The 27,242-nt window shown below is 41.7% G+C and overlaps 1 protein-coding gene across 4 annotated transcripts in view; it reads left to right on the forward strand.

The window, feature by feature from the left end:
* The window catches only part of LOC114879166 (telomerase-binding protein EST1A-like), an 81,582-nt gene that overhangs the window by 43,691 nt on the left and 10,649 nt on the right, over positions 1–27,242 (forward strand). For all 4 annotated transcript variants that reach the window (XM_029193808.2, XM_029193810.2, XM_029193809.2 and 1 more), the window contains 6 exons: positions 3,108–3,289; positions 4,456–4,529; positions 9,941–10,053; positions 13,517–13,620; positions 13,802–13,975; positions 14,253–14,456. In XM_029193808.2, coding sequence (XP_029049641.1) covers positions 3,108–3,289; positions 4,456–4,529; positions 9,941–10,053; positions 13,517–13,620; positions 13,802–13,975; positions 14,253–14,456 — 851 coding nt within the window. The remainder of the gene's footprint in view (positions 1–3,107; positions 3,290–4,455; positions 4,530–9,940; positions 10,054–13,516; positions 13,621–13,801; positions 13,976–14,252; positions 14,457–27,242) is intronic.

The following is a 27,242-nucleotide window of genomic DNA, read 5'->3' on the forward strand; positions in this document are numbered from 1 at the left end:
AGATTAAATTTGCGATGATGTATCCCTTATTTTAGGGATATTTTGATCTAGGATGAAAATTATATTTTTATTATATACCTAGCTTACAAATCATGAAAATTTATTTGCGGGCAATTAGAAATGTTAGAGGTAGAAAATGAAAGAAAATGGTAAATCATTGCCACCTCGCGTGCTGTTGCGAATCACGCGTCGTACGTAATTGCATCTCCGTGAGATTTATGCGTATTTACGAGGATGCATCAACCGTGTCCGTCGGTGTATCAAATTCAATTATTGTTGGCAACGTTCAATTATTGTTGGCAACGGGTATCAAACGTTGGAACGGCCATCAACGCAGTCATCGCTCTAGGAGGTCCGCTTTGGACTATCGCATGACTGAGGTCTGTCGTTCCGTCTCCGAGTTACAGTCTATCAATCTAACAGTTGTTGCATTGTATTTCTCGTGTCACGGTTCCATGACAGACGAGATAACTATCTGAATCCAAGACTGACGATGTCCCCTCTTTCACAGTCTCGTTACTTCTTTTTTTGTTCATGAAGCTTGTTCCCTTAAGACACTTTGCTCGACTGGTTTACAACAAAATGATAGTACAAGTTTGAAAGCAATCTAGTGCAATTAGTAATTCATTTCTGACTCGACTAAACCCAATATTTTCGAATATTCTACCCTCCAATAATTATAGTCCATCATTAGTATTCGTGTGAGATTTCTCAGCGTTTAATCATAAATCCAACAAATTGCCCACGGCTATGACGTTAAAAGCGATGTTCACAGCTACGTTCGTGTAACACGGGAACGCCAGGAATTTCGCCAAGGACTTGGACGGATCTTCACGCACGAGCACCCCTTTTTGTTATTGTGACGGCTGACATGCTTGTCATACCTTGCTGCTGTTCCCGAAGGCTTCCTGTCCTTGTGCCGACAGCTTGGTCTGTTTAATGAACCTCGTGTTACTTTCATTTAGCCGTCGTTCCATAAAGGACCTTCGACCATCCTGATAATCTTTCATCGCGTCAATAATTTTTGATTTTCAACGTTTGACGACTGATGTGTGATCATAATTCGGATACCACATCCCCTGTCTGTAATCAAAAATAAACTTCTCGGATATTAGTCTATCAGTCAGAAGTCGTGTTCAAGGATCAATTAATTTTCTAACGAAAATACGATTATTCGTCGATCTAGACGTTTGCGGTAGTTGATCGTTTCTCTGTGTTGGCTGTTAATTTGACAAGGGAAGGACCACGTCTCCGTTGAAATAAACGTCTCGTGAAAATTCGTTATCGTCACGGGGGAACGATTGGACGGGCCGAGTCGGACGAATCGATGCTAATAAAATCATGCTGGCAGCCGGCTAACTCGATTCCCGTCCGTTTTCGCCCGGGTAATCGCGTTAATATCGGTTCTGAAAACAGACCGAACCTGACCTCGCCCTCGAACTTCATTAAACATCACGCGTAGTTTTCGCTTCGACGCTGAATCGTTCTCGGTGTTCGGTTCGTTAGGAAAGAAGGAAGCCTTTTCACAGTTAATTCACGTGGTTGTTGCCTACCTCTTGTTCCCGCATCAATCGAATTATCTGTTCGTCCTCTGCAAACTGTTGCTACTTCTCGGTGTCTGTTCTACGCTGACGAAACTGGTAATCAAAGCTTCCACGATGTAATTGCTCGTGTCTCGTGCTTCATTTGCACCGTTCGCGTTGCTTGCTTTCACGTTCAATTGACGTTCGCTCGGGGATTCAATTAGACATCGTGCTACGGGGATATTTAGTATCCGTTTTCGTTGACTGGTACGCGCAGATGATCGATAAAATATACAAGGATATTTAACGTCAAGTTAAATGTATCATTTTTAAACGAAATTAAATTAAAATTGGGGCTTTCTCCATGGTCCGTCGCGCCGTCCGAGGGTTAAGTGTACTATAATTTCTGATAGCGAGTATTGAGCGAGCTAAGGCCAAAGGATGTTCCATAACTTCATAACGGGGTCCATGTTGCACCATAGATACACGAAAGGCACTCTGCGATACCCATGGCGTCTGGCAGTTTAATTTATCACGTACGGGGATAATAATTAGCGTTGAACTTCGAGGTTCTCTCGAGTCACGGCCCGTGTGGTCTTTTTCGAGAGTTGGGGAGTGTAAAGGGCAATTAGTTAGGGATGATTTATAGAAAGGCCTTAACTAATTGCCAATACGATCATTAACGAAAATTACGCGTATCGTCTGTCGACTTCCTTCTTCGTTTCCTTCCCTTTTCTCGAATCTTCCCCGTATTTTCATCACCTTAAAACATACCTGCCAAAGGTGCAACAGACGTTTTCTTATTAGTCGAATCGTTTAACCCTTCAGGGTTTTAGTATACTTTCTAGACTCAAAGTATCTACTTTTAAGATAGGTCTTTCGTATCTTAAAATGTTAATTATTCGTTAAAAAATGAAAATTCTGGCACCAGTTTTACATCCTAAATTAATGAATGTCAGATGCACTCAAAAGCTATTGCACGTTCTCTTCATTAAGGCACACACGATCCTAAAATTCATTAACCGTTCGATCAATAGCGAAGGTCTCCTGTGAATGTTGAAGCATGCTCGTAGCAAAAGGTAGTAACGATGGTCGTAGTATCCTAGATGAAAGGTACCGCGCGATGTCGCGTTCGTAAAGCAGTTAAGCTTCCTCTTTCTCTTTGTACATCGTTGTACACCTGTACACCGATCTTCTGCACGGTTTCTGTTAGCCTTGTTCGTAACCCCGTACGATGGATACCACGTTAAAATGTCCGCTTTATGCCGATTGCGATGGATATAAGAGGCAACGAAGAAAAAAAAGGTCTTCGTTAATTACGTTTCCGCATTTTTGTCTCTATTCGCGAACGTTAACGATGGCTATAAATTTTTAAACAATTCAGTAGATATTTAATTTTAGATCCGAGATAAAATTATTTTCATCTGTATTTAGAATTTCGATAATTGCGAGTTAGGATTAACCGTAAGGTTATTTAGCATTGTAAATTGTGAACGATAATATCCTGACTTAAATAAGAGAAGAGTTTTCTGATGCATTGCATTCGTGTCGCTAACGGTTCGATGCTTTCATTCGATGTTTCAGATTCTCAAATGGAGCAGGGCTACCGGTCCGAGGTCCAAGAAAGGGCACTGGTCGTATCCTTGCAGATGTTCAATCTGATTTTAGAACGTGGCGTGTCCTTGTTGAAGTCTCAGTTGGACAGCAGCGAAGAACCGAGGATGGTTGTTAGCGAGGACATGCAAGTCCTTTTACCAGCTATCAAGGTATTTCCGTTATCTATGGCATATCTAATGGAACTTCTATCAGGATTTCTTTTTTCCAAGAAACTTTCACCGTACCGAGAAAAACCACCTTATTCCGATTGCATGAATGTAATCGATCTGACGATCTCAAATGATTATAGTAAATCCACGTGTTCGCTTCTTAGCGATCCAAAAATTCATTTAAATTATATTGACAAAGTGACGTATGAAATTGATTAGATTTATAGGAATTTTTAGGGAAAATTAACTAAGACGATTAATCATTTGGTTAATTCAGTATAACTTTATTTTTCTTTAATCCTCGAGGGATTATGTTTCTTTTGTAACAATTTTTCGTTAAACCCGATCCAATCGTTGCTCGTCCTCTTGTCATCGCCGTAATCCTGGCGAAGCATAAGCATCGAAGAATTTATGAACCGACACGAGGTTCGCACCCACGCAAGACCCGCCGGTGGCCGTTGTCAGCCTCCATGGACCTGGTTCGTTCGTGTTCCGACTTATTATGCAACCCGTGGTTCACGATTAATGCACCTATCGCACGTAAGCTATGCACGCACGCTCCATCGATAAAGGTCAGCCTTATGACAAGCCATTGGAACCGCGACGTCACCAGTTTCTTCCTGCTTTTCCAGCTGGTGCAGCCTCCCAGAGGATGCTCGTGTATCGTTCTTACTCGAGATACGATCGCACAAGACTTTCTTGACCGTGGAATCGTTAGTTACATGAAATCTAGTATAAACTATTTTCTGTTGCGATCGGTAGTTTTTAATTCGTGATTATTATAATTTAGTGCTAGGTGTCCCTAAGTAATTAGTGAAAGTTTGAGAAGGTATCAGCAGAGTTTGGTAGTTTCTATAGAAAATTAAAATTGAGCGAATATAAGTGTTCACCTTTGAGGAAAAAATCGCGGGAAACATGATCGATCGGTATCGAAACGCAGGAATAATGGCAAGAGTTTCGCTCTTGTCTCACGGGAGACCATTAATATTAACGATAAAGTGGACGCGACACAACGCTGCTGGCGTACGATTCACTTTCTCAGGATGGATGAACCTGGTGGACAAAATGAAACGTCTTCTGGACGTGCTATAAATAGAAACGATATAAATAGATTTTCTGCCATAGTCATCTTTCATTATTCAAATTTTTCTCTTCTTTTTTTTTAGATTTGGTGCGATTGGATGCTCTGTCATAGCACTGTTTGGAATCCACCACCATCCTGCACGGATTACAGAGTTGGGTAAGTTCTTCACAGTTTTATTTTATCATTTTTCATGGTGATATTTTTCGGATAACCGGACGAGGATCTAACCGTTCTTCCCTCGAGTTTTTATCTCTTTCTCCAAAATTTAACTCGCAATCAGAACCCTCGATCCTTCTGGTGTTGAATCGATTAATTTCCTTCTAAATGGCGACAATTCTCCAACTTGTGTGAACATTTCGGATAATAGCGAAAGTTCCTCGATAGCATGATTGTTCAAGCAGTTCAGCTCGTTAAAGCACATTTCTCTTCGACGTATTGCGGCTAATTAAAAAGTTAGTAGTTAACGCGGTAGCTAGGAAGCAAACCGCTAAACGTCACTAAGAGAAATAAATTTTCCCGCTCCGGCGGTCGTGTATATTAGGATCAAGAGTTTCCTACGGACGCAAAGAATGCGCGATATCTCAAACTCCCTGATCCTGTGGTCTGTGGTCTGCGGTTTGAATCCTGGATCCTGGATCCTGGCTGCTCGGCTACAGTCGGTAACTAAACGCGATGCATACACTCGCCAGCAGATTACGCCACGGCCACAAATTATTCATAGCAAGAAGTTGCTTTTACGCGATGCAATCGATACGACCATGAATATGAAAATCTGTTAATGTCTATTTAATGTTCTATCAATTAGCAGGTCGAAATGCAATTCATTTAAAATAAATCAGGCGTGCTGTAATTAAAATTTATTTCTGTTTCCTTTTCGGGAAATGGGTTATTCACTAAAATTAGGTATTTAAATTGAAAAAACAATTATTTTAAAAAAATATAGAAAACAAGGATAATAAGTTTAAAATTAAATTCAAATTCTAAATCATACATCGCGTTCGTATACGCAGGCCCAAATTCTTCTGAATTTTAGTTATTCAAAAAGAGACAAATTATCATTTAAAAAAAAAAAAAAAAAAAAAATGGGAACCAAGGATTTGAACCGAGGACTTTTAGATTGCGAATTATGTGTTTAACCACGGAGCGGATCTATGACTCGCAATCTAAAGGTCCACGGTTCAAATCCTTGGTTCCCAACAATTTTTTTTTTTTTTAAATGATAATTTTTATGTAATAGTTATTCAAAAAGAGACAAATTATCATTTAGAAAAAAGAAAAAATGTTGGGAACCAAGGATTTGAACTGTAGATCTCTAGATTGCGAGTTGTATGCGTGAGTTTGTCATACTTCAGAATGTAAGGAGTAACTAACTGTAATTGTTAATATCTTTTAAACAATTAGCCGTCTGCCCCCAAGAGGGGGTATGTGCGAGGTAGAGCAAGCAAACAGAAGCTTGTTCCGTTTACATGTCTCGCTGTTTTCGATCGAACATCGCATGATGAGTTCGGTATCAAGCAGAATTTCGCCAGGTGCTAGGAGGAAAGGTAGATGGGGAGAGTTTAAGTGTGACGCGGGTCACGGTCAACCGCTGTATCGTATCAAAACTCGATCTACAGTCACGCAGAGGCTCGCTGATTCTTACGACGAGCTGCTTGCGAGTTCCTTACGAGTTCCTACGCGCGCAATTATCGCCCCGGCAACGCTTCTAATTCGACGAACAAGAACTTGCCTGCAACTTCTTGCATCTTTCCTCGCGTTGCTTTTGTCAAACGGATTAATCCTCCGCAGAGGAGACTGAGAGAGGAGGAGACGTTTGTGGCACGTTCGGTTCCACGGCTACGTCGCGAGACTATTAATTCAGGTTGACACTTTAGGTGTCTTGAATTATGACTGTTCTGTTGGACTATTAATTCTCCACACGAGCATCAGTTTCTCAAGCTGGGAAAGTTCGAGCCATGTTAAAGACATCAACGACGACTACGACGACGCGACGTACAGCACCGCGACGCGTGTTCGTGATTTATCGTGGCTCGAAACGTTGAATTTCGTTGAAAATTAACTAATCGTTTTGGTAGCTCGAACGATATCCGTGGAACTCCTGTGGGGAACGTTTGACTCCCGTTGCTGTTTGCTACGGAGTAATTAATGATAATTTTATGGCGATTTATGAATGATAGACTTGTATTCAAGTATGCAATTTGTAGAGGATCTGTATTTCTAGAGGATCAGATATCATTTTATTGCATCAATAGAATTTTTAATACTGAGAAATTCTTTCGCATTCACACTGAAGATTGAGGAAAAAAAAATGATTCATTTACTGTTAGAATAATTATCCCGTTTATTCAGATTTATTTTCGTTTCTCATTTGCTCTACATTTCTTAAGTACGTCTGGTTATTCTAGTCTAGTGCATACAGATGTTAGCTGCGTGACAAATGTTAATTTTTTGAACCAGTTAATTTCGAGGAAGAGAAAATAATTTAGGAGAAACAGGCTGAATTACATGGTTGATTTAGTAAATACAAACGACTCGAAAAGAAAATGTCAAATATGTGCTGTTTGCACGTACAACGCAAGGTCTTTAATTATTCAACAATTTTTTATAACAAAGCAATTCGCCGAATTAGGCAGTTCTTTTATTATGTGTTATTACGTTCGTTTAACCGATAATTCTGCAGCAATTACATTTCCAAAAGTGTTACTCGTCATCGTGGTCACTTTCTATTTCAAAATTCAAACTCGTACAGAGTCCTTGCAAAGCGACTTACTCATGGAGCAATTAAGGAATTATGGTCGTCCTCATCTCGCTAAAAGCTAATACGTGTCTTCAAGGATACAATTACTTGGTCCAAGTAAATTCACCGATCGCAGAATTTTCATTGTCAAAGAAAAAACCTTTTTACTGCGCACACGTGTCAAAGATTATTGAAATTAATCATAATTAGCCACGTGTACACGAAACTCTCAATTTCTTCTGGACTTTTAAATTTGACTAAAATTTTAAATTATTTTTATATTTGCATAAACATCTGTAGTCCATTCATTATTTTTGGAAGAAACCACGTATTAGCCTTCGTTTATGGTAGTTCTTTTACATATATAAGTAGCGAATCGATGGTTAATCGCTGTTCCATGGGGGGAAAAGAACGGAGCAAATTGCGAAGCGTTTATCCGCTCGTTGAAGTCACCGGCTCGCGAACCTGTTTCGTTCTCGGAACGTCGAGCGTGGGAGTGACTGGCCGAAATAAAAGCACGTTGGACGTCGATGGGTTCGAGAAAAGGCCGATCAACCTGTAATTATCTTCTTACCTACTCCTCGATGATTGACAAAGAAGCCGTCCCAACAAAATCATCGAGGAGGATCGACTCGTTAGAAGAAAATCACTTGACGAGTGAAAATAGAAAGCCGAGAAAATACAGAAAATCTCAATCATTTTTGGAGAATAATTTTACGAGTTAGAATGTGTTTTATGGTTAGAAATTTCCTGCAGAATTTCGTCGGGGGACACGAAGGAATTTTAGCGACGTTCATCGCCTAATGAGTTTATAAATTGCTAGACCGTGCGTAAAGAACGCTTGGAATTCTAAAGATCCTGATTCCTCTGAAGGTGCATTCTTGTTGAATGGGCGGTGGTTAACTTGTTCTAACAGGTTAATCATTTTAATTGATCGATCATAGAAATAGTCATCTTCTTTAAATCAAACACGTTGCTGATTAATTATGCATTCAATGTATATCAGTTTTTATCGCGTCGTAACAAAGAAGCCTCTGTTCTTTTTCGTCGAATATTCGACCACGATCGCAGACAAGGATTTTCATTGGCGATCGTGGTTGGACCGACTGAATATATCGATGGCCAGGATCTTTCTAACGAGACGTAACAAAAAGACGAAAGGGAGGAGAAAGAAAAAAAAAGGATTAAAAATAAATTGAAAAACGGTCGTGCTCGACTCGACTGATGCAATCTATCGTCCATTAAACGAGTTTCAAGGCTCCTTTGGTCCCGTAACTGCTAGAATGCTCGCGATCTCGCCAGGCTCTTTGCGCAACCAACCTAACCAACCAACGGTCCCTATCCACCGGCTGGATAAGTTAATTATTGTTGTTGCTCGTTAGCGATTAACAATTATCCGAGCGAAACGTTTCCTTGGCAAGGACGCAGTTCCACGAGCCTGTTCAACGCGAACAGGACCGATTCACCCGGTATGGTTATTTATAGAACACGGATCGCAATTAATCTGCCGTCGAATCATGAGTTAGTCGATCCCCACTATGAATTTTCCTCTTTTTTTCTACCTCCATTCACCGAGGATAGCAACTTTGTTCTTCCCATCGCGAGTACCTGTGACCGTGTAATTGCCCGATTAATCAATGTCACTGTTTTCACTCTTTTCATCTTACTCGTCGCTTCTATGCGGCTACTCTACGGTGTCTGTTATTGAATTCAAGTGTTACAGTTTTCACGGCTTTAGTTTGCTTTTTGGATTAAAATCTGACGGAGGAGAGCATAGCTAATACGATTAACTGCTTCGATGAATAATTATTCAATTAGAACCGATTCATTGATCGCAACGACCTCAAGCTTCATAATTCAATCTTTCGATTTTCACACGATTCAAGTATCGTACTTACGTTTTTCCTCTTTTTCGGATCGCGTTAATTTTCAATAAGCGTCCGATAATTTAACGATAAAGAGGTTCGCGGTTCGTTGGAACGGAAACGCGTGTACCTCAGCGTGCGGCTAAGCGCAATTAACGAATGACCTTTCATGACGCGCGATCGATTAATCGGCAACTCGCGAGGCGTGCGTCTCCTCTTCGCTATCTTCTACGCTCGTGCTAGCGCCTCTAAGCTTCTTTATTCGCCGCCTCCGGGGGCTGCGCGCGATACCATCGAATGATCGATAGCTTGGAAAATGATCCCCCGCGCGCTGCCATTCATCCCGGCTGAAAATAATTAAACGGACGACTTTGGATTTACAGTAACACGGAAGTGTGGCCAATGGATGCGTGCGAGCCTCTCACCGACACCTCGTATATTTAACGATGTCACCGGTATCCACGGTTCGACGGACGCGAGAACCGCGAACCTTTGATCTGCTATTCGTTCGCGTACCAGATCGACCTAGTCATCCTCATTTTTTTTCGTCTGATATCTTTAATTGAATTATAATAGGACGTTGAGGGTGCGCCATACGTAGCGACAGTTTTGTTATAATTAACAATTACGCGTTTCTTATCTAAAGTGATCTCTTCGAAGTTCAAACTACTTTCGATCACTATCGCGCGTGACATCATTCGTTCTACCGGTGCTTACTATGCAAAGATCAGTTATTCATTCATCTTCGAACGGTAGGAAGCACGTAATTCGTTCATCCGTAGATCTGGCAGCTTACTGAATCACCGGGGGAATATTTATTGCGAGAGGGAAGAACCGTTCGCGGTTGGATCCTTCCGGTTTCCAGTTACGCGATCTCAGCCGGATAGCTCGACACCTCTGACAAGGGAAATTTGATTCGACTTCCCTTTTTTATTCTTTTCTCAATAAGTGTGGTTTTGTTGCAGCCCGGCTGGAGACGCCTGGAGCAGATTAGCTACGTTGGTGAACTTGCTGGAAAAATTGAATTACACCAGGACGATACTGATTCAGCCGAAGGATGCAGAGGGTCGAGAGGATGGTGAGTTAATTTATAATTTAATCCTCGAATATGCTGGATAATTTGAAATTAGTTCGTAATTAAATTAGTGATAATTAAGATATAGCAGGGACCTACAAGGTATCATTCAAGTGCAGAGGGAATTTTGTTAAAATAATATTGCAAATTTTCGCTAGTGTTATTATCACTTCTAAGGTTTCCAACAGGAAACATCTTCGATCTTACTGTTCAGACAGGGATCGCTGCGATCGATCATCATTAGTACACATATTCAGTCAACCACAAGCGACAGCGCGCAAAGTCCTTTTATACGATTACAATGAGGATCCATCGATGAACGAGTCGATTAGTAATTCTAACACTCTTCGCTATCTATCTAATGCATTCGACGTCTTAGAACCATCGTTGCTTAGAAATGTCTTTGCCTCACCCTCTGATGGCGGACCTCGGAGAGAGTCACAATTTCTAAATTTTACCTTTCCTTTAAAAATTATCCTTATTATTGGGTCGCAATCGACCCCGGCTTCCCTATTTAAGTGTTATTAAATTGTTGCCTATCGTTGTTCATTCGTGAACGTTCGCAGAGTCCCTCTAACCATTCTAATCCATTGGCAGGAGCGTTACTCTAACCATTTTACCATTAAACGATTAGCAAGGTAATTCTAAGCAGTGTCGCGACGATCCCCCATGATAACTCGAATCCCGTGGCCACTCGAAGGATGGACCAGTCGTTTAATCGAAAAACTGAAGTTCCTCGAACGGCTACGAGGCCTCTGGCCGTCTGTTGACCCGTGGATAGCCGCCGGTTACGTAACGGTGAATCCGTTCGATGTGACCACTGCAGTGCCATATACACTCTCCCGTGGCCGTTTACGACTTGCCAGCCAATGGTGTTTCACCGTATACCATGGGGGCCACGCCGTGTTCTGCTACTGTGTGCCTCTCAAACCTCCATCTTTTTTTTTGCCATTTTTTCCCGTGTTTTTGATATATTTGGGTAATGGTACTTTTTGGCCAATTTTTAGAATTGACTTAAAAAGAACCATTATAGTCCCGGTCTTACAAAATTAATGTAATATTAATTCTACTTAGAGTCTTCTTAAATTTTTCTTTTCTTTTTTTTTTTAATCTGTTAGGAATGTCATAATGACTTGTCATATGAATAATTAGTGGAGTGAATAGAAATAGTAACTTTAGTATTAATGTCCTACATTCAGGAGCATAAGTGATATCTTTCTTAGAAAAGGTGTACGTAAGGTAAAAAAGATTCTAACTGTAAAACCATTACGCCTACACGTTCGATCGGTTCACGATCTATGGACAAAAAATGGCGAAACAAAAGAAGAATACGTAGACATTGAACGGGGTTAGATAATCGTATTCGACCGTTAGCGAATAGAAAAACACTTTGATGGACGACAAAACATCGTTCGTGGTTGTACAAAACAGCCTTTTTTTCTTTCTCGTCCATGGACGAAACGAGAACGCTCGTGACTTAATGAATTAACAACGGTCCGTGTTGTACCGTCGATAACTTGGCACACGATACAATCTATGAATTATGTACTGTTATCGTGTGTAAACCTGTCTGAAAAGTAAGTATAACACGACCAAGGACGTACCACGAAACTGGAACGTTCTTTCCCCAGCCGTCCGGATCCGTTAAGGTAGATTCAATGCTAGGCTATTAAACGTAAAATCAAGTTAAATCGTAAATTCCAAAATTTCTAAAAAACCTTCTTCACCTCCCCCCTCAAAAAATCCTAAATTACACCATTAGTGTTTCTGTCATGATTTTATTAATAACAGCACTGCTCCACCCCATCTTCCTGAAAAAGTCAATTCCTTTTTTCTCAAAAACACCTTACGCAACGGTCCATTTGAGGAATGTAAAAAAGTAGCTCGATCAGTGGTGTATTCAAGAGACAGGTCCCTAGTAAAAAAGGCAAAGACACGGGGTAAAAAATTGACGAAACATCGAAAGGCTGAGCAGCGTGCACACGCGAGAACGCAGCCAGCGATACGATTCGAAAAAGGAACTGAGACAGTAACGGTACCTCCAGTAACGTGTGCCGTAATGCCAATTTGTTGGCTTGGACGGTTTCTTCTTGCGTTCTCCTACCCTTTCCTATCTCTTCCTTCACCTCTCATCCGTCCTTTTCTCGTCGATTTAGCCGCGCGTTACACCCGAGGCACAATGGATAAATTTGACAAAAGGTACAAAGAGAAAAACGATGCTCTGGGCGGGCCAACCCGTTTGCCGAACGTGCTTATGGTCCCTGAGTATATGAACGTTATTGTAAAGTTCGTCGGACGTGTTTCTTCTTTCCAACATCCTTTTCTTCTTATTTAGCCAGCCCTTTTTTCGGCTGCGTTGCTCTCAGAAAATGATCGATGATATTGGAACGTTTTGAAGGATGATTTCGTTAACCCATTAGGGACGAAATTCCATTTGCAATTTCTTTTTTTTCCAAGTCAATTTAACACCCTTGGCGCGAAGAAGAATTTGAGAAATTTGATTGATAATTTTTAAAGGAACCTTGGTATTCTTTTTTCTTTTCTTTTTTTTTTAAATTAAAAAGAAAAAGTGTATCTGCAATTTAATGATGCAGTCGTCATTAATATTCTCCGGAGTGCACCTTCTCGAGTCGCTTTACACGGTCAGGCCGCATTTATCGCGAATATTACACGAAGTTCAGGGTCAGGCCGGCTTGGAACTGGCGTGGAACATGAGGAGGATCAGCGTGGCGCGCGGTGCAATCGATCATCCTGAGGACTTGGCGCGAGGTAGATTAAGCCTGGGTTCGTTCCAGCCACGGGAAAGAAATATAGAAACCTAATCGTGCTCTCTATTTCGCGTGCACGATGTTTAATACGAATTCCAAATCGATGTCGTGGCGTACGGGATCACGCGAGCTTGCTATCATTCCTGGCGCTAGCGATCCGTTCGAGATGTACGCGTGATTCCGCTCCATTCGCCTCGATACGCGAAACGATTTCATGAAGGATCGTGTTTGTTTCTCTCTACGTGCCAGCCTTCTCGTGTTTTTAACCCTTTAATCACCTGACTCTGCTATCTATCAATTTCATTACACGCCATAATTAACGGTGCCACGTCGGAAATTAAAATAAAGTGTTTTCGTTGGGAAATAATTTTCCGTGTAAGCACTTCGACTTCGTTAAAAAGAGCGACTGGTTTGTTGTCTGATTGTAAAAATCCAAGGAGTGTTTAGATAAGGTACACGTTGATGCTTCTATCGTGTACACAGCGAAGTTTGAGAAGCGGTATCTTCATCGCGAACTTCGTACGCGGTTACTTCTTCCGCGTGTTCGAAGGATTTCCGCAACCGCGTACCCGAAGGTTTTGTTTTTCTTTCTTAAACACGGAACGCTTATTCCTAACGAGCGTCGATTAGTATTTCAGTTGATTTGCGTAAATGGTAAATTTGCAATTTGCTTAAGAGTTGTTCGATGTTTGTTCCAGAGCTCGAGTTGGTTAAGTTGCCGGAGGATGTGACCCTGGCAGGATTCACACCTCTCATGTCGAATCCTCAGGATCCGTGCTACATCGAAAAGAACGAAGATATGGTAAGAATTTTTCTTTTTCAAATTCTAAAACACTTTTATTATTTGAATATTTTAATTTATTTGTTTTCATTGCTACATATGCCTATTATTTATCATTTAATTCTAATCTTAAAAACTTTTCCAATGAAACTCGTGTTTCATTTGCTGTCCACGCCGAGTCCATGCTCGTGTTGTGTTCCAGGAAGTTGCTCAAGTATGCCTCAGGATAAACAAGATTCTGTTCTTTGGCCAAGTGTTTCTGTGTGGCCTCGAAACCCCGGTGCTGAAGTTGCAGAAAAGCGAGACCGGTGTCAGTGAATACGTTTCTGTGGTCGAAGCATCCAGCACCAGTACCCCGAGTTCACCCCCTGAACAGGTAACTAATTCACTTTGGAAGCGAAGTAATAAAATTGTAACTTATTCGTTCGCGTTCACCTAACTATGTAGTAAGTTACACTCAAAAGCTTCCCTTATGAGCTTAATAAAAAGAAAAAAAAAGAAAAAGGGATATGTAGTTATCTAGTACAAAGTAGGACGAAAGCGTAAGAAAATGGGGGAACGCTTTTTAGAAAATTGAATCCAGAGTCCCTGACATTTCACACCAGCGCCGTAAGTATAATGGATTCAAGCGAGCTCGCTTAATTCACTTTCAGAGCGACTCGGAGCTTCTGGTAGAGAGTTACAGCGAGGGTGAGGATGAACCAGCTTCTACCCTGAGGAGATTACCCTCGTGCACAGACGTACCTGACGATAATACCGCGCCTGTGGCCGCAGTTGAGATAAGGTCGCTGATCGAGAGGAAAGAGGAGCTGGAGAGGCGGCAACGGAAACAGGATCGTCATCGGCAACGAGTACAGGTGAGTACCTAACACCTTGAGGCTCTGCATGCTTGCTCGTTAAACACCTAGATAGATGATCTATCGATCAGCTCGATCGATACCAGCCGATTGATCACCACTTGCTACGTCGTTATATTGATATTTTTTTTTTATTTCAACATGAAGTAACGGGATAGGAACAGAGGGATCATTGATTTTCAATTCGTTCCTAGTCAATTTTCCAGTTAGCGTGGGGAAGAATAGACATTCTCGTGGGAACTTCCTTCCTTCCTGACCCGTACCGATTCGACCGAAAGTTTCATTATATTAATTCGAGTGCACGATTTAATTTTGGCTCACTATTGATCCAGCTATCTTCGTTCCAGAATCGAAATAGAACCTTTCAATAATTTACAATCACCTCATGGTCCGCCATCAATGTCTCTCACTGCTAGTATTTATATTTTTACCCCCCGTGAAGTTTTTACTCGAAACGTCCGAACAATCAAATTACGAGTCATTTAACGTAGCACCATCTCCTAAACCCTGGCGTTTCTTTTTTAACCCTTACCTTTTGAAAGGATCTTACCTGGCCAACCGTGAAACGGTTCCAAATTTAACTTGGCCCGTACGAGGCTTCTATAAATAGAGCCGTCAGGTCGATATCATCGCGAGACTCGATTCTTCGTTCGAGATACGCGCTGCTCGTTTCCTCGGGGTTCCTCTTTTCGCCTCGTATCTTCATCGTAAGGGCCGACAAAGCGGCCGGTGAAACACGTTTCGCGTCCCCTAAGTCGAACTAAATCAAGAGATTACCAGGACACGTTGCTACTTTCGACCCTTCTTCTTTCGCTTGTTCGATTCCCTTTTTTTATTTCAACTTATTGCACCGTGCAAGAGATCGCAGCACGCGGCCTGCCGTTTTTATTTACGACATCGGCGCTCCTCGTTTTTGCATATTTATTATCGAACCCTTTCTCGGGGCCGGATTTTCTGCCTACTCTGTGGCCCTTCTTTCACTGGTCAGAAGATATTTTTCTCTGAAATTGAGAGGCAAAAGGAAAAGGATGTTTAAAGTTTGTAGTCGTTTTACGTGAAAAATAGCTGGTACCCGATTTGAAATTTTAATTTTATTTTCGATCTAAAGAAGATAATTGATGATAAATTAATTAATAAATTCCGTGTACACGAATACATAGACGCGTGACATAATTGAACACGGTTGGGAACAGGTTCCTCTTGACCGAGGAAATTGTTCCAGATTCGCGTGAACAGGTTGTTCATTTCGTTAATTGGGGACACGCGACTTCTGCGTTACACGTAAAGATAAGGGGAATATTAGCACGGGTCACGAGCAAATTTCGTTTCCCACTGTGTTATCCTTGCACGAATCTTGCCGGATCAACAGTTATCATGGCACGAATAAAGACTGGCTCGATTATACTTTCAATTAGCCGCGCTGGAAACGGATGTCTTTAAATTTATTTAATTTCTCGCAATGGCAGAGAAAATGCCGTGGTGCTGCAACGGAACGAATCATAAGTGTGCCATTCTTCTTTGCGCCAGAATTTCAAACCGTTAGTTTGTCGCATCATGCAATTTACTTTACAAATAACATGTAATCGTCTGTGGATTATAATTACCACTTGGAGATAAATGATAACTGGTATGAAAAGTTTTTGAAATGGAAGAGAATAAGAAGACGATCGTAAGGACTACCGAGGTGTTTTAGTAACGGCAGGATATCAAAAGGTGTCCTTTATTTCGACGTGTCGTGCTTGTCAGCAAGACCCTCGTTCAGCAGGGTAACTTTATATACCGATGATATCCCTGTGTTCCCAACGAAACCTCGATAAGAGTGGCTGGCAAAAGTTCAGCAGATACAGGGGAATTTATTTTCTCTCCGTGAGGGAGAGAAAAAAGGTCCTTCGAGCGAAGGAAGATAATGCGAATTGTACGCGAGGGCGAAGGGAATTTCGACTGTAACTTTTCAAAGCTTCCCTCGCAGATATTGGACGGGAATTTTGATGGAGTTTAAGAAATTGGAGTAGAATATTGAATATACGTATTATTGAAAATACCAAATAATATTTCTCACGAAAATTGTTCAATTTCTCGTAACTTGAAACAGGAATTTAGACTTTGAATTTGATTTTTGGTTGGGGAAAGGTGAGAGAAAAGGTGTTAATAGAACATCCGGTTAAATCATTCTGGTTATAGATATTCGAAAAAACTATTAACTTTGCTACGAGTCATAAACGAGGCTGACCCGTTGTTTTTCCATTTGCACGTAAGTACAGGCCACGAACAGGACTCGTTACGCTGTTCCAATGGCTTAATGATTTATACTATACTCCAGGACGAGTTTTAGCCCGGGGTTATTTTTAAACCATGCCTCGGTTATCCTGCAACCGAAAGCAATGACCGACCAAAATGTTCGTACTGCAAATTCGTTGCAATCTTCTTTCAAGTAACAAAAACTTGTTCTCCCTTTGCGCACTCCAATTACATCACTCGTCCGAAAAAAGGGTTGCGCCGAAAATCTTCTGCCTGTGTATCGTTCAATCAACTCGAAATCCGAGCGTGTACCTGTTTCGCATTAGCCGAGATGGCTTGTCCGGAACCAGTCCCCGCGTTATCTGCTTAATTCGCTTTTAATTCGAGTCCCGATGACCCCACGACCGTGGATTCGCGGTAAGACGAGGTCAGATCGCGAGTGTAACGAGCTGAGAAATTCGCGAGACAGGTACCGTTTTCGCTTAGCTAAAGAGGACGCACTAATTAATCGTCTCGTATGCGTCGCCTTTTTTTTTTGTACAGTTATAGCGCGTTTCGCGCGATCAAGAAGAAGAAGAAAGGGATGGTGGATCGTTAAGTGGAAACGCATGATTTATTGATCGTCTTGTGGGACAGGTAGGATGATTGTAGCGAACCTTGCAGGTTTTCGTAAAGGAATGATGATGACGATGTAGTTTGGTAGCTGGACACGTGAATTTGTTGTTTGTTATCGCGAAGGTTTAATGGTTCCTCAGATTAAGGAGTTCGGTGGACGGGTTTTTTAAGGGAGAATCTGATGGTGAAACTTTTTTCCATGATCTTGTTTAATGCGATAATACGGGGTTGCGGAGGTATTTTGGTAATGCGTTGATTATGGTCCCTGAAAGTTTTTGTATTTCGATGGTTATTCGAGGGGGATGAACCTCGAGATTCATTATTTAAATTCGCAACAGTACTCTTTTGAAGGTACTCAATCATTTGTTTTCTTAAGCACACCGAGTTCTTTGTTAACGGTCCGCGTAATTAGCCACCCATCCATTGGATGTTGATCGTCACGTTTCCTCACGAAATATCGTTTGAAATATTTCCGGAGCGGCAAAGGTCTCTGTAGACACCTCCCGGCTACGTTCTAGATCACGGATCCAAGGTTCATCGACCAAGCATCACGGATCCGGTGGATAATAAAAAAAAAAAAACCGCTGGCGATGATTGTATTGGAATGAGGGGTATTGTAGGTGAAGGATTAATTAGTCATAATGGCATGATTGCTTTTAGAATTCGTTCCGGTCTGGCGTGTTGCGCGATACAATTTTGCCTAATTTCTTTGTGCAGGATCTACATAGTCCTTAATGATATAAAAAGATTTATATGTAGATTTTGATTTTAATCCAAATTTAAAACGATATAATTAAATTTTGTAATTTGGGATATATAAATAGCTACTGGATTATTTCCCTTGAAATCAAGTAACGTTTTGCGAGGAAGTGTATGTACACACTCGTCACGGTGAATCGAGATGCAGCGAGTCGAGGCGTGAGAACGAGGATCCGCTCGAAAATGCAAATTTGATTGCCCGAAAGAGAAGCCGGCAAAAAGTGGTTCCATGTAATGCGGCCCGCGAGAATTAAAAATACACTGGCGCTTCGTTTAGGATGCGAAATAAAATGAGCGATGAACGAAACCGTTAATTCGGACGAGAGTATCGCTCCCGCGGGAACCTTGCAAAATACCATCCAATTTCCATGGAATTACCCAGCTGTATTTTCGATGTTGTTGCAAACCTACGAAGAAGGTTAATTTTACCATGGAAATATTACACCATTCGAAAACTAAAAAGATTATATAACAAAACAATCCTCCATGGCATAATAAGTTGAACCATCTTCTCTATTGCTTAAAAAAAAAAAAGGCACTTCAATCTCTAATAACAGCGTGAACAAAAGAAGCAAGAATTTTCCAATTTCCTCTTGCCAGAAATAAAAACATGCAGCATAGAGTGATATAAACAATAAAAGAGAACGCTTCCTGTTCAACGCAACAATCGAATTCAGAATTTATGCGGCTGAAAACGAACCGAGAGGAATAAAGAATACAAACCAACGATACGAACGTGACTGACCACTGTGGCAAATAATCCTAGGCCGCTGCGAAGCGATGAATAAATAAAAAATATATATAAAAAAAAAAAAACAGGGCACAGGGATGGGAGAGTAAATTGCTTTCTCGTGGCTACGTCCTTCGTATCATCGTGTATTACCGTTAACTCGGCCCTTGCGATTGCGATTGCCGTGGAATTCGTTTCGTTCCTTTTTATGTCGACCCGTGGATCGCGGCCCGCTCGCCTTCGTCGTTCAACCGCGACGAGAAAACCCGTTCGATATTTCAACGCACCTGAGGAAAACAGCTCTAAATATCCTTGTACAGGAAACACCAAACAGATCATGCTCTACCGACGAATGTTTCATGTTCACCTGGTGTTTATTCTTAACGAAGCTGGGGAGAATCTTGAATTTACCTGATTACTACCCGACACCTGTACCATTTTCTATTCTCGCGATCAGCTGATAGAGTAGTTCTTCTACGGATAGTAAATACAGTCGGATTTATTAAATAAAGCGATAAATCGTTTTATGAGCCGAGTAAATCTCAGCTTTTGCTTTTGTCAGAGAAGGTGTCTACTGGTAAATGAAAGTGGCCGTTCATTCTCAGCTTGGTGCTAACTTATTCCGCTCGAAATCGCGAGCGAACCGGACCTCGACGTCTCGTTGCTTCTCGCTGAACTCTTGCCAAAGCGAGTCCTTTACCGAGGTTTAAGGTCAACGAACTAACTACGATAATTGGGAATAATGGTTAGAATAAAGAGTGTCGTTCACTTTTCTAGCGATCAGATTGTTTGGCTATCTATTAGAGCCGTTCTTCTATGATGGGATCTGTTCGAGCTAGTTTGCTATGCCACTATTGTTTCTTCTAAATTTATTTCATTCAGAATTGTCGAAGGGAAATATTTTACATAACATTTGAATTTATAATTGCTCTTCATTATTTCCATCCGTTGTACCTTCAGCAGAATTTTAACAGTTTTCCCTCGCAGGATTTCCTATTTTATTCTGTCTATTGTATCGAGATGGCCCTTTTCAGGAAATAATGGAGCCCTGCTTTAATTAACGCTGGACGTTTAATTAAACACAATGTCTCGTAGCTATGCTATAGTCTCGTTGAAGTCTTGCTTCAAGGGTAGTTGCTTTATGTAAATAAGATCTCGGACAGCTGTTCATTTCGCTGATGAAACTTTCGTAGCTGTTTTCCGTGATATTATAACTTGAATAGAATTTATAATATTCGTATAAAATTACGATCCGTTGTACAAAGGGCCAAAGGAATAGGATGAGACCTTTGGTGGTAGTAAAAAATGAAGTCGAGTAGCTAATTACGCTAAGCTAATTATCTTCTGTTAGCAGTGTTCCGCGAGCATCTTGTCTGAAACCTCAAGGATCTATCCATCTTTATCCAAAGAAATTTCAAACGAACCATCGTTTCACTTAAAATCTTCTCGACATTTTTCATATTATCGAGACCTTCGAGATTTTCAAGATAAAATTAAAAATCCACGATGCTCCTACGAGCAAATTATATCCACATCCACGTTTCATCGTCAACGGCAATCATCGTCCGCATAAATCGCAGCGGGACGTATCATTTATTAACGATCTCGTTTGGCCGGGCCAAAAACTGCAACGAGCTGCACTCGCGCGTGCATCCTGCATAGGAATCGCACCGTGCCATTTGTATTCCGAGCGTAGGCCGGGCCTGCCTAAACGATCGCGCGGAAACGTCGAACGCGCGATAAATTATCCATCGTGCAAGAGTATCGAATATTTACTCGCCGACAGCGAATGGCTACCGGCGATCGGAGGCCCGCCATCGCCAATAATAACGAGGATCACCCTCGTCAGCATGCTCCTCGAGATAAAGTTGGGACACGCTGTAATTGTCGCGCGATCCTCGTTGATCACCATCGATTCCTGCCGACAAGGGAACGTGGCCTGCCTTCTCATCGCACGTCACTGGGACCATGTGGGAGGAAACGATCGAGAGGAAGTTAAATTAAGATATTTGGTTCGAGGGAAGATTTAAGCTTCGTATGAAGTCTAAACGAAGTGTACGCGATATCGTTCCCATAGAAAACGCTTAAATGCCAGAAATTCTCTCGGTTTTCAAACCAGCATCACGCAGTGTCAACAGCTAAATAAGCGTGAATAAAAGGACGGTGCGAATACAGGCCACGAGGAGCTTTGTTAAAAAATGAAACAACGTATTCTGGAGTAAATCTCGGCTGGTGGAAACAATAAACTAAGCTCTCGTTCGGTTGGGAGGAAGAAAAGCGTCCATTGTATACGATTTTCCCATTATTTCAGCGCGTTTCAACGGGGTATCTCGTGCTGAACCACGGTATCGCAATTGTTGCCAGCGTTGAATGCTGCACCGTAGGGCGCGAGCCGTTTTAAACGAGACTCGTAACACCTAGGACCAGTCTTTTGCGTCCGCAAACTGCATCCGCTGCATTTGAATAGAATGGTCATATAAATACGCGACAAATATATGCAATTAGAGACGTTCTGTTTCCTCTAGTCCCCGTTATCACCCTCTATTGCGTTTGCTTTTCAACGGGGGTTGAACACTGGGAGAGATCGAAGAAAGAGATAAACCTTTCGTTTTTGTTAATTCTCAAATTAATTCGGTACTCTTCGTAAAAAATCACGTAATCCATCATTTAATTCCATCCGATATTCCCCGTCGACGACTCCTCTGTTCGTCCATTTTTCCATCAGAAGCCACATACGCGTACCAACCCCCTTGAAAAATCTCATCACGGGATCCCATAACTACGCGGCTTATTCAAGCTGACTCGTCACCCTCGCGAAACCTCGTAGAGTATACCATCGGAGACCATCATATTGAAACATTTATGGTGGAAATATTAGGTGGACGATCCCATGGGAGGTAGGCGTATGTTCACCCTCGTATCATCTGCGGCCTAGAGATAACGTTTCTGTACTGTCACCCCTGTAAGGGTTCGTCGGTGTCCAGAAGGACATTGTACTCATTGTTCACCGATGCTGCCTCCTCTAATGGCCATGTTAGTCTACCCTGATAGAAGAAATCTTTAATTTCCGCGATATTAAGAGAGGCTAGGTCTCCCATGGGTCTCGTTCCGCTCGCTGGGGCAGCCTGAAACGATCGTAGCTTGATTCATGACTTTTCAGGATGGAGCACACGTAAATTGGAATAGGTCTTGACGTGATATTTTCGCTTATGGGGTTTAGAGAATTTGTAGACCATGAATGATTGAGAATTGTACATTTCGAGGGGGATATTGTCGAGGGGTTAGATAATACAGAATTGGAAATTTGTCACGTATTACTCGAATCTTTTTCAAGCTGCAATCAGATTGCAGGATTTCTTTTTCTCTCCCTCGTGTCGGTCTAAAAAGCATCCCCTTTTCAAGTTAGAAGCAAGCTTCCTTCAGAGCAGGAGCTGCTTGGTTTTGACGCGTTCGAAGACTCCTTTTCTTCTCTTCGGATTTTTCCCCAGACCCACACATTTCTGAAGAACCCTTCACCCGTCTCGCCATCTGGCCACTCACTTGTGTACATAGGCGATGATTTACTTTTTCCCGACGCGTCGCAAAGGGACTGGCATAGACGTGATTTTCTTTTCAATTCGATGAAAATTTCTCTTCGGGCTCGATATACCCTCCCTTTCGAAGATGGACACATCACGCCCTCTTGAATTCACCCTCTAACACAAGGTTACATAAATATTCACCTCCGGTTCCAGCATTTCTTTACATATCCGCATCCTATATCATCATCCCCCTTTGAATTCGCGTTTATCCGCATCGTAACCTCTGTTTAGAATCTAAAGAAACCTTTCTTCTTCGATCCGATCGATCATCCCAGCAAGACAAAAAAAAAAGAGAGAAGATTCATTGGAATGTGCTTTTCTGTGGTGAAAACCCATCAGCTCCACTCGGTCGACACCTGGAATTCCTCTTTGGTGGCGAGGGTTCCGCGTGGCGTAGCTGGGTTTCTATTAGTTCAGTCATCGACAGTGCAAACACTCGTTTTTCGTGGTGTGTTGTTCGAGAAGTCGGGGAAGTCACTCGAGACCGGTGGATGCTTGCCGTCGCGATTCGAAAAGGTGAAGGGAAGAGGGTGGCAAAGCGTGGAATAGAGACGGAACGAAGAGGAAGGAAGAGTGGTAAGGCTCGTGACAATGTCAATGTTTGCGTCGTTGCACCGAAGCACTCTCAGAACGGTCGTAGACTGAGTGTCTTCGGGTTGTACAGGAAGAATGGATCCGTGTCGAGGGTACGCAGAACTAGTCGCTCTTTGCGGGGACTACCTCAATGAACCTCCATTAATTTCCAAGCTTTCCCTGGGACCCTGAGCTCTCTCGTTCAGCCCTCTTCTTCCTGCCACGGAAACGTCAACCGTGTCTTCGCTCCGTTATCCAGGCCTTTTTCCTCTCTCCATCTTCCTCATCCTCTCTGCGCTAGGCTTTTGTTCGATCGATCGACGACCCCGTTGTTCCGAAGGTGTTGCGGCGCCTCCTCTTACAAAACAGAGCCTGGAATTCGAATGGACGAGCGAGGGTTTCTTTTATGGGGCTGAATTGGGGTTGAAGTGGTCGACTCCGGCCAAGTTGAACGGTTAAGTCGATCTTGTCTAACGTTACCTTTCTTCAACCTTTCAAGGTCTATGGCTATGGGCATTTTATTTCCATTGATTTGTATCGACAGAAGTGTTCGTTCTAAGGTACCAAAGAAATCCTACGTAAATCCTTGCAATATTTTCTTATGGTTCTGTTTTCTGATTTTCGCACAACTCTATCGATTTTCTAACTAATCCGATCAAGATCATTATCGTCGACATGTTTCATAACGAAATGGGGTGAAGTGTATAAATCAAGATCGTGGGCGATTCGTGACACCGCTTGTAAACGTTGGATTACACTTTGACACGACGGGATACTTGTTCGGCATGTAACAGGTCCTCGCGAAGGTGGCGTCGGCCATCACCTGGCCCCTCCAGGTGTTCCGCTATTTGTCGTCGACCCGATCTTCGTGTGGGCGTACTTTATGGTTAGGGGGGGTGATCGAGGGGTGGTTGGGCCCGAGATCTGATTTGTGAGCGCCATTACACGCGGTCGAATCGTTGTAGCCGCAACTGTTGCATTTATGAATGCGATTACCCTTAATATATCGCGCGTGTAACTTTGCTCGCTAATTCCAAGCGGGCTGGAGTTGGCAATAAAATCGAAAGGGACTTACGACGGGTACTTTTTCCTCCCTTTCTTACTCTTTTTCTTTCTTCTTCGGTGGTTCCCTTTTTTATGCACTGATCCATCCGTTTGATACTGACAATCTTTTTAATTCAAATAATTGTTTAATAAAATTTTTGTATTCTTTCTTTATTGAACTGTTAAATGAAATTTTATGACACTTAATTCATCGCTTCTTTGACTTTGATCTCCTCTTCTGTTTTATTACGTTGTTCAAATTGTAGATACACCTTGGGAAAATTTTAGTATAAGGAGAATGATAATTTCGTTTCATTAAAAAATCAACTAATGCTAGTATAATTAAAAGTTTCCGCGGTACGGATATAAAACGTTCCAGGGTATCATACTCCCACGTAGAAATGTCTGTTTGCGTTTATGCATGGTTTTATGAACTATAATAAACAAGCACGTTGTAATATTCTATTAGAAGAAGAAAAAACAGTATACGCCCTATGAGATATCATTACGTCAGATTAATATTTACTTTATTACTTTTCAAATCGTGTAAATTCAAACAAACCAATCAATATTAAAATTGTGTTTGTAATTATCCAATATTCTTTAGATCGTTTATACTATTTCCGGTCGGCGATGTATCACACCGAGATAGCTGGAAATGTGCGATGACTTGGACCCTGTATCTCTGCTCGATAATCGCGATTATTTATTCGCGATTCGACCGGAAATCGGACGGATCGGGAGCCGTTCGTTCTGACCCAATTATCAGGTTTATGATCGTTTGCTCAGCCGAGAAGAAAAGCCATGGTGTCGATAATGATATCTTATCGTTATGTGTCGTTGCGCTGGAATCCGCGATAAATAATCCCGTTAATTGATTCCCATTCTGTGGAAGGTGAATGAAATTTCTCGCGGTCGCGGGAATATGCCACGAACGCGTTCCCATAGGGTGATGACTCGATTCCGGACACGGTTCCAGGTGTCGTGCAATTTTTCTTCGGAAACCAAGATTATTCGACAGCGCGTCGAAATTAAAAGCTTTTAATTATTTTTAAAACTTTTCGTTTTTTTAAACTTTCTAAATTGAAAAGCTTTCAATTTGCACCCTTCGTAGGAGCTTTAGTTTGAAGCGAGCTCGAGCGTTGCACGCGTCTCGAGCCGTGAACCTGTCCTTAACGCGGCGCGAGTAGGTTTCCGCGTCAGCTTTGAACGTTTACGTTGTTCCTAGAGGCGGGCACGCTTAATATGCGTGGGCGTTGGAGCCGCGGTGCGTGATTCAAGGTAGGTTCTCACGAACCACTCGTGCTGCCTGGGCGTCGACGGAGGGTATACGGGACGGAGGGGAAGGACGTGACAGAAGACGAAGCAAAAGTGACGATGACAAGGGAGGAGACGGGCAACGGTACGGGTTCGATCGTTTAGGAATTTGCGAATACTTTAAACGGGAGTAAAACGGATGGGTATTTTTATTTCGTCTCCATGTCACGTTTCTGATACTGCTTTTTTTAGTAATTTCGATATCGGTGGTCCGACGCGTGACGCGTGAAGGAATGATGGTAAAACTGAAAAGATTGAGCGAAACAGCACTTAATCTTAAGATTGGATAAAAATTACAGCAATTAAAAATCTCATTTGATATTGTATCTGATCATAAATATTAATATATTAATACTTAGAAGTCGTTGCTTAAAGCGGCAGAACTCTTGAAGCCAAGTTATGCTCTGCAGTGTATGAAAAAAATGAGAAATTTCTAAGGAACCGTATATTTATTTGCAAAATACCTTCGTTCGATATAACGGATTAATTATTCTAACTTATATTATTACCATATCGTTATTTCGAAAGAATCGGTGAGTAGAAATGCGAGGAATGCAGAATGTTGCAAGGAGTCCAGTAAATTTAAATGTACCGTTAAAAAGAATCAAGTGGTAATGTGAAGAATCACTCGAGCAATTTAACGTTTGAATAAGGCGTTCCGTTTCCGCGGCTAATTATCATGTACCGCGTGTACGTTGTTGGCTCGAAGAAAGCTAACATTCCTGAATTCACTGGTGCCCAAAATACCTAGGAATCCGTAATACTGGCGGCGCGAGACGATTTTCAACGACGTTCAATTTATTATGCATCGTCATTCAAACGCCATTACTCGCCTCGGTGAATAATTTTCGGTTTTCACGGTACACGGCTCTCCATATACCAGCCGGTCGTTCAGGTGCATTAACTTTTCAACCGTCCTGTCGGATACATTTAAATACCGTCTATTACTCTCAGACGTAACTTCAATACTTAATATTTTATTCTTCGGAGATTGAGAATTTCTCCTTTTTAATAGTTTAACTTCAGACCTGAAGTATTTTACATTCATGTCTTTTGTATCAAAAGGTATAATTTTTATTCAGTAATTAATTATGAAAAAATGCTTTAGAGTGATGTATCCATTTAACAAAATTATAGGTGTTCAATAGAGGTGTGCTATGAATCTCTCGACTGGAGATTAGTTTGACTATTTTCCCTTTCGATACCTCATACTTCTCTCCTAACCAGAATGAACGTGTAATGTAGCTGATTATGAATATACTGAACGTGCCCACCTGAATATCGAAGCAGGTGTCCCCGTTCATTCAGCCAACTTGCTGTCTACACGAGCTAAGCGTTACTTGTAGCTATTCAAGTGTCTGCGGAGTATAATCGAGTGTTCGATGCAACATTATCATCAAGAAACTTTCCCATTGAAATTGATCGTGGTACTAGGTTCCTATTCCTCTCTTACCTTATCGATTAATTCATGTTTTCATTGAATACATTTGTTTCTTCAATTATGCAAATTTCGTATCAATCTCTTCCTGATTTTTGATCATTGCAAATTTCAAGGGCTGTTGAATTAAATAATTAGTAAAAATAGGGAATTAAAATATAGGAACTGGTAAAATGTTGTACCATCAATCCTACCCATCATATATGGCCTTGATCAAGTATGCAAAAAATTCGTATCAACTCCACCCAGATTCTTGATCGAATAGCGAAGCCCCATGATAGAAGTCGCATAACACCTGGACATGTGTACGACATTTACACGGTGACGTGATGGAACGGGAGGCTTATTTTTGCATTCCATCAGTGTGCTCCCACGAACAATTAGGCTCGTCGCCGGATTCTTCGCGTGCTTTCCGTCTCTTCAATCGCGACGATCACTACTCTGATATGCGTTCAAATTATTCGAACAGCGTATTAACGAGGTTCCTTTTC

The sequence above is a fragment of the Osmia bicornis genome, chromosome 12 (assembly GCF_907164935.1).
Source record: "Osmia bicornis bicornis chromosome 12, iOsmBic2.1, whole genome shotgun sequence".
Taxonomy (NCBI): domain Eukaryota; kingdom Metazoa; phylum Arthropoda; class Insecta; order Hymenoptera; family Megachilidae; genus Osmia; species Osmia bicornis.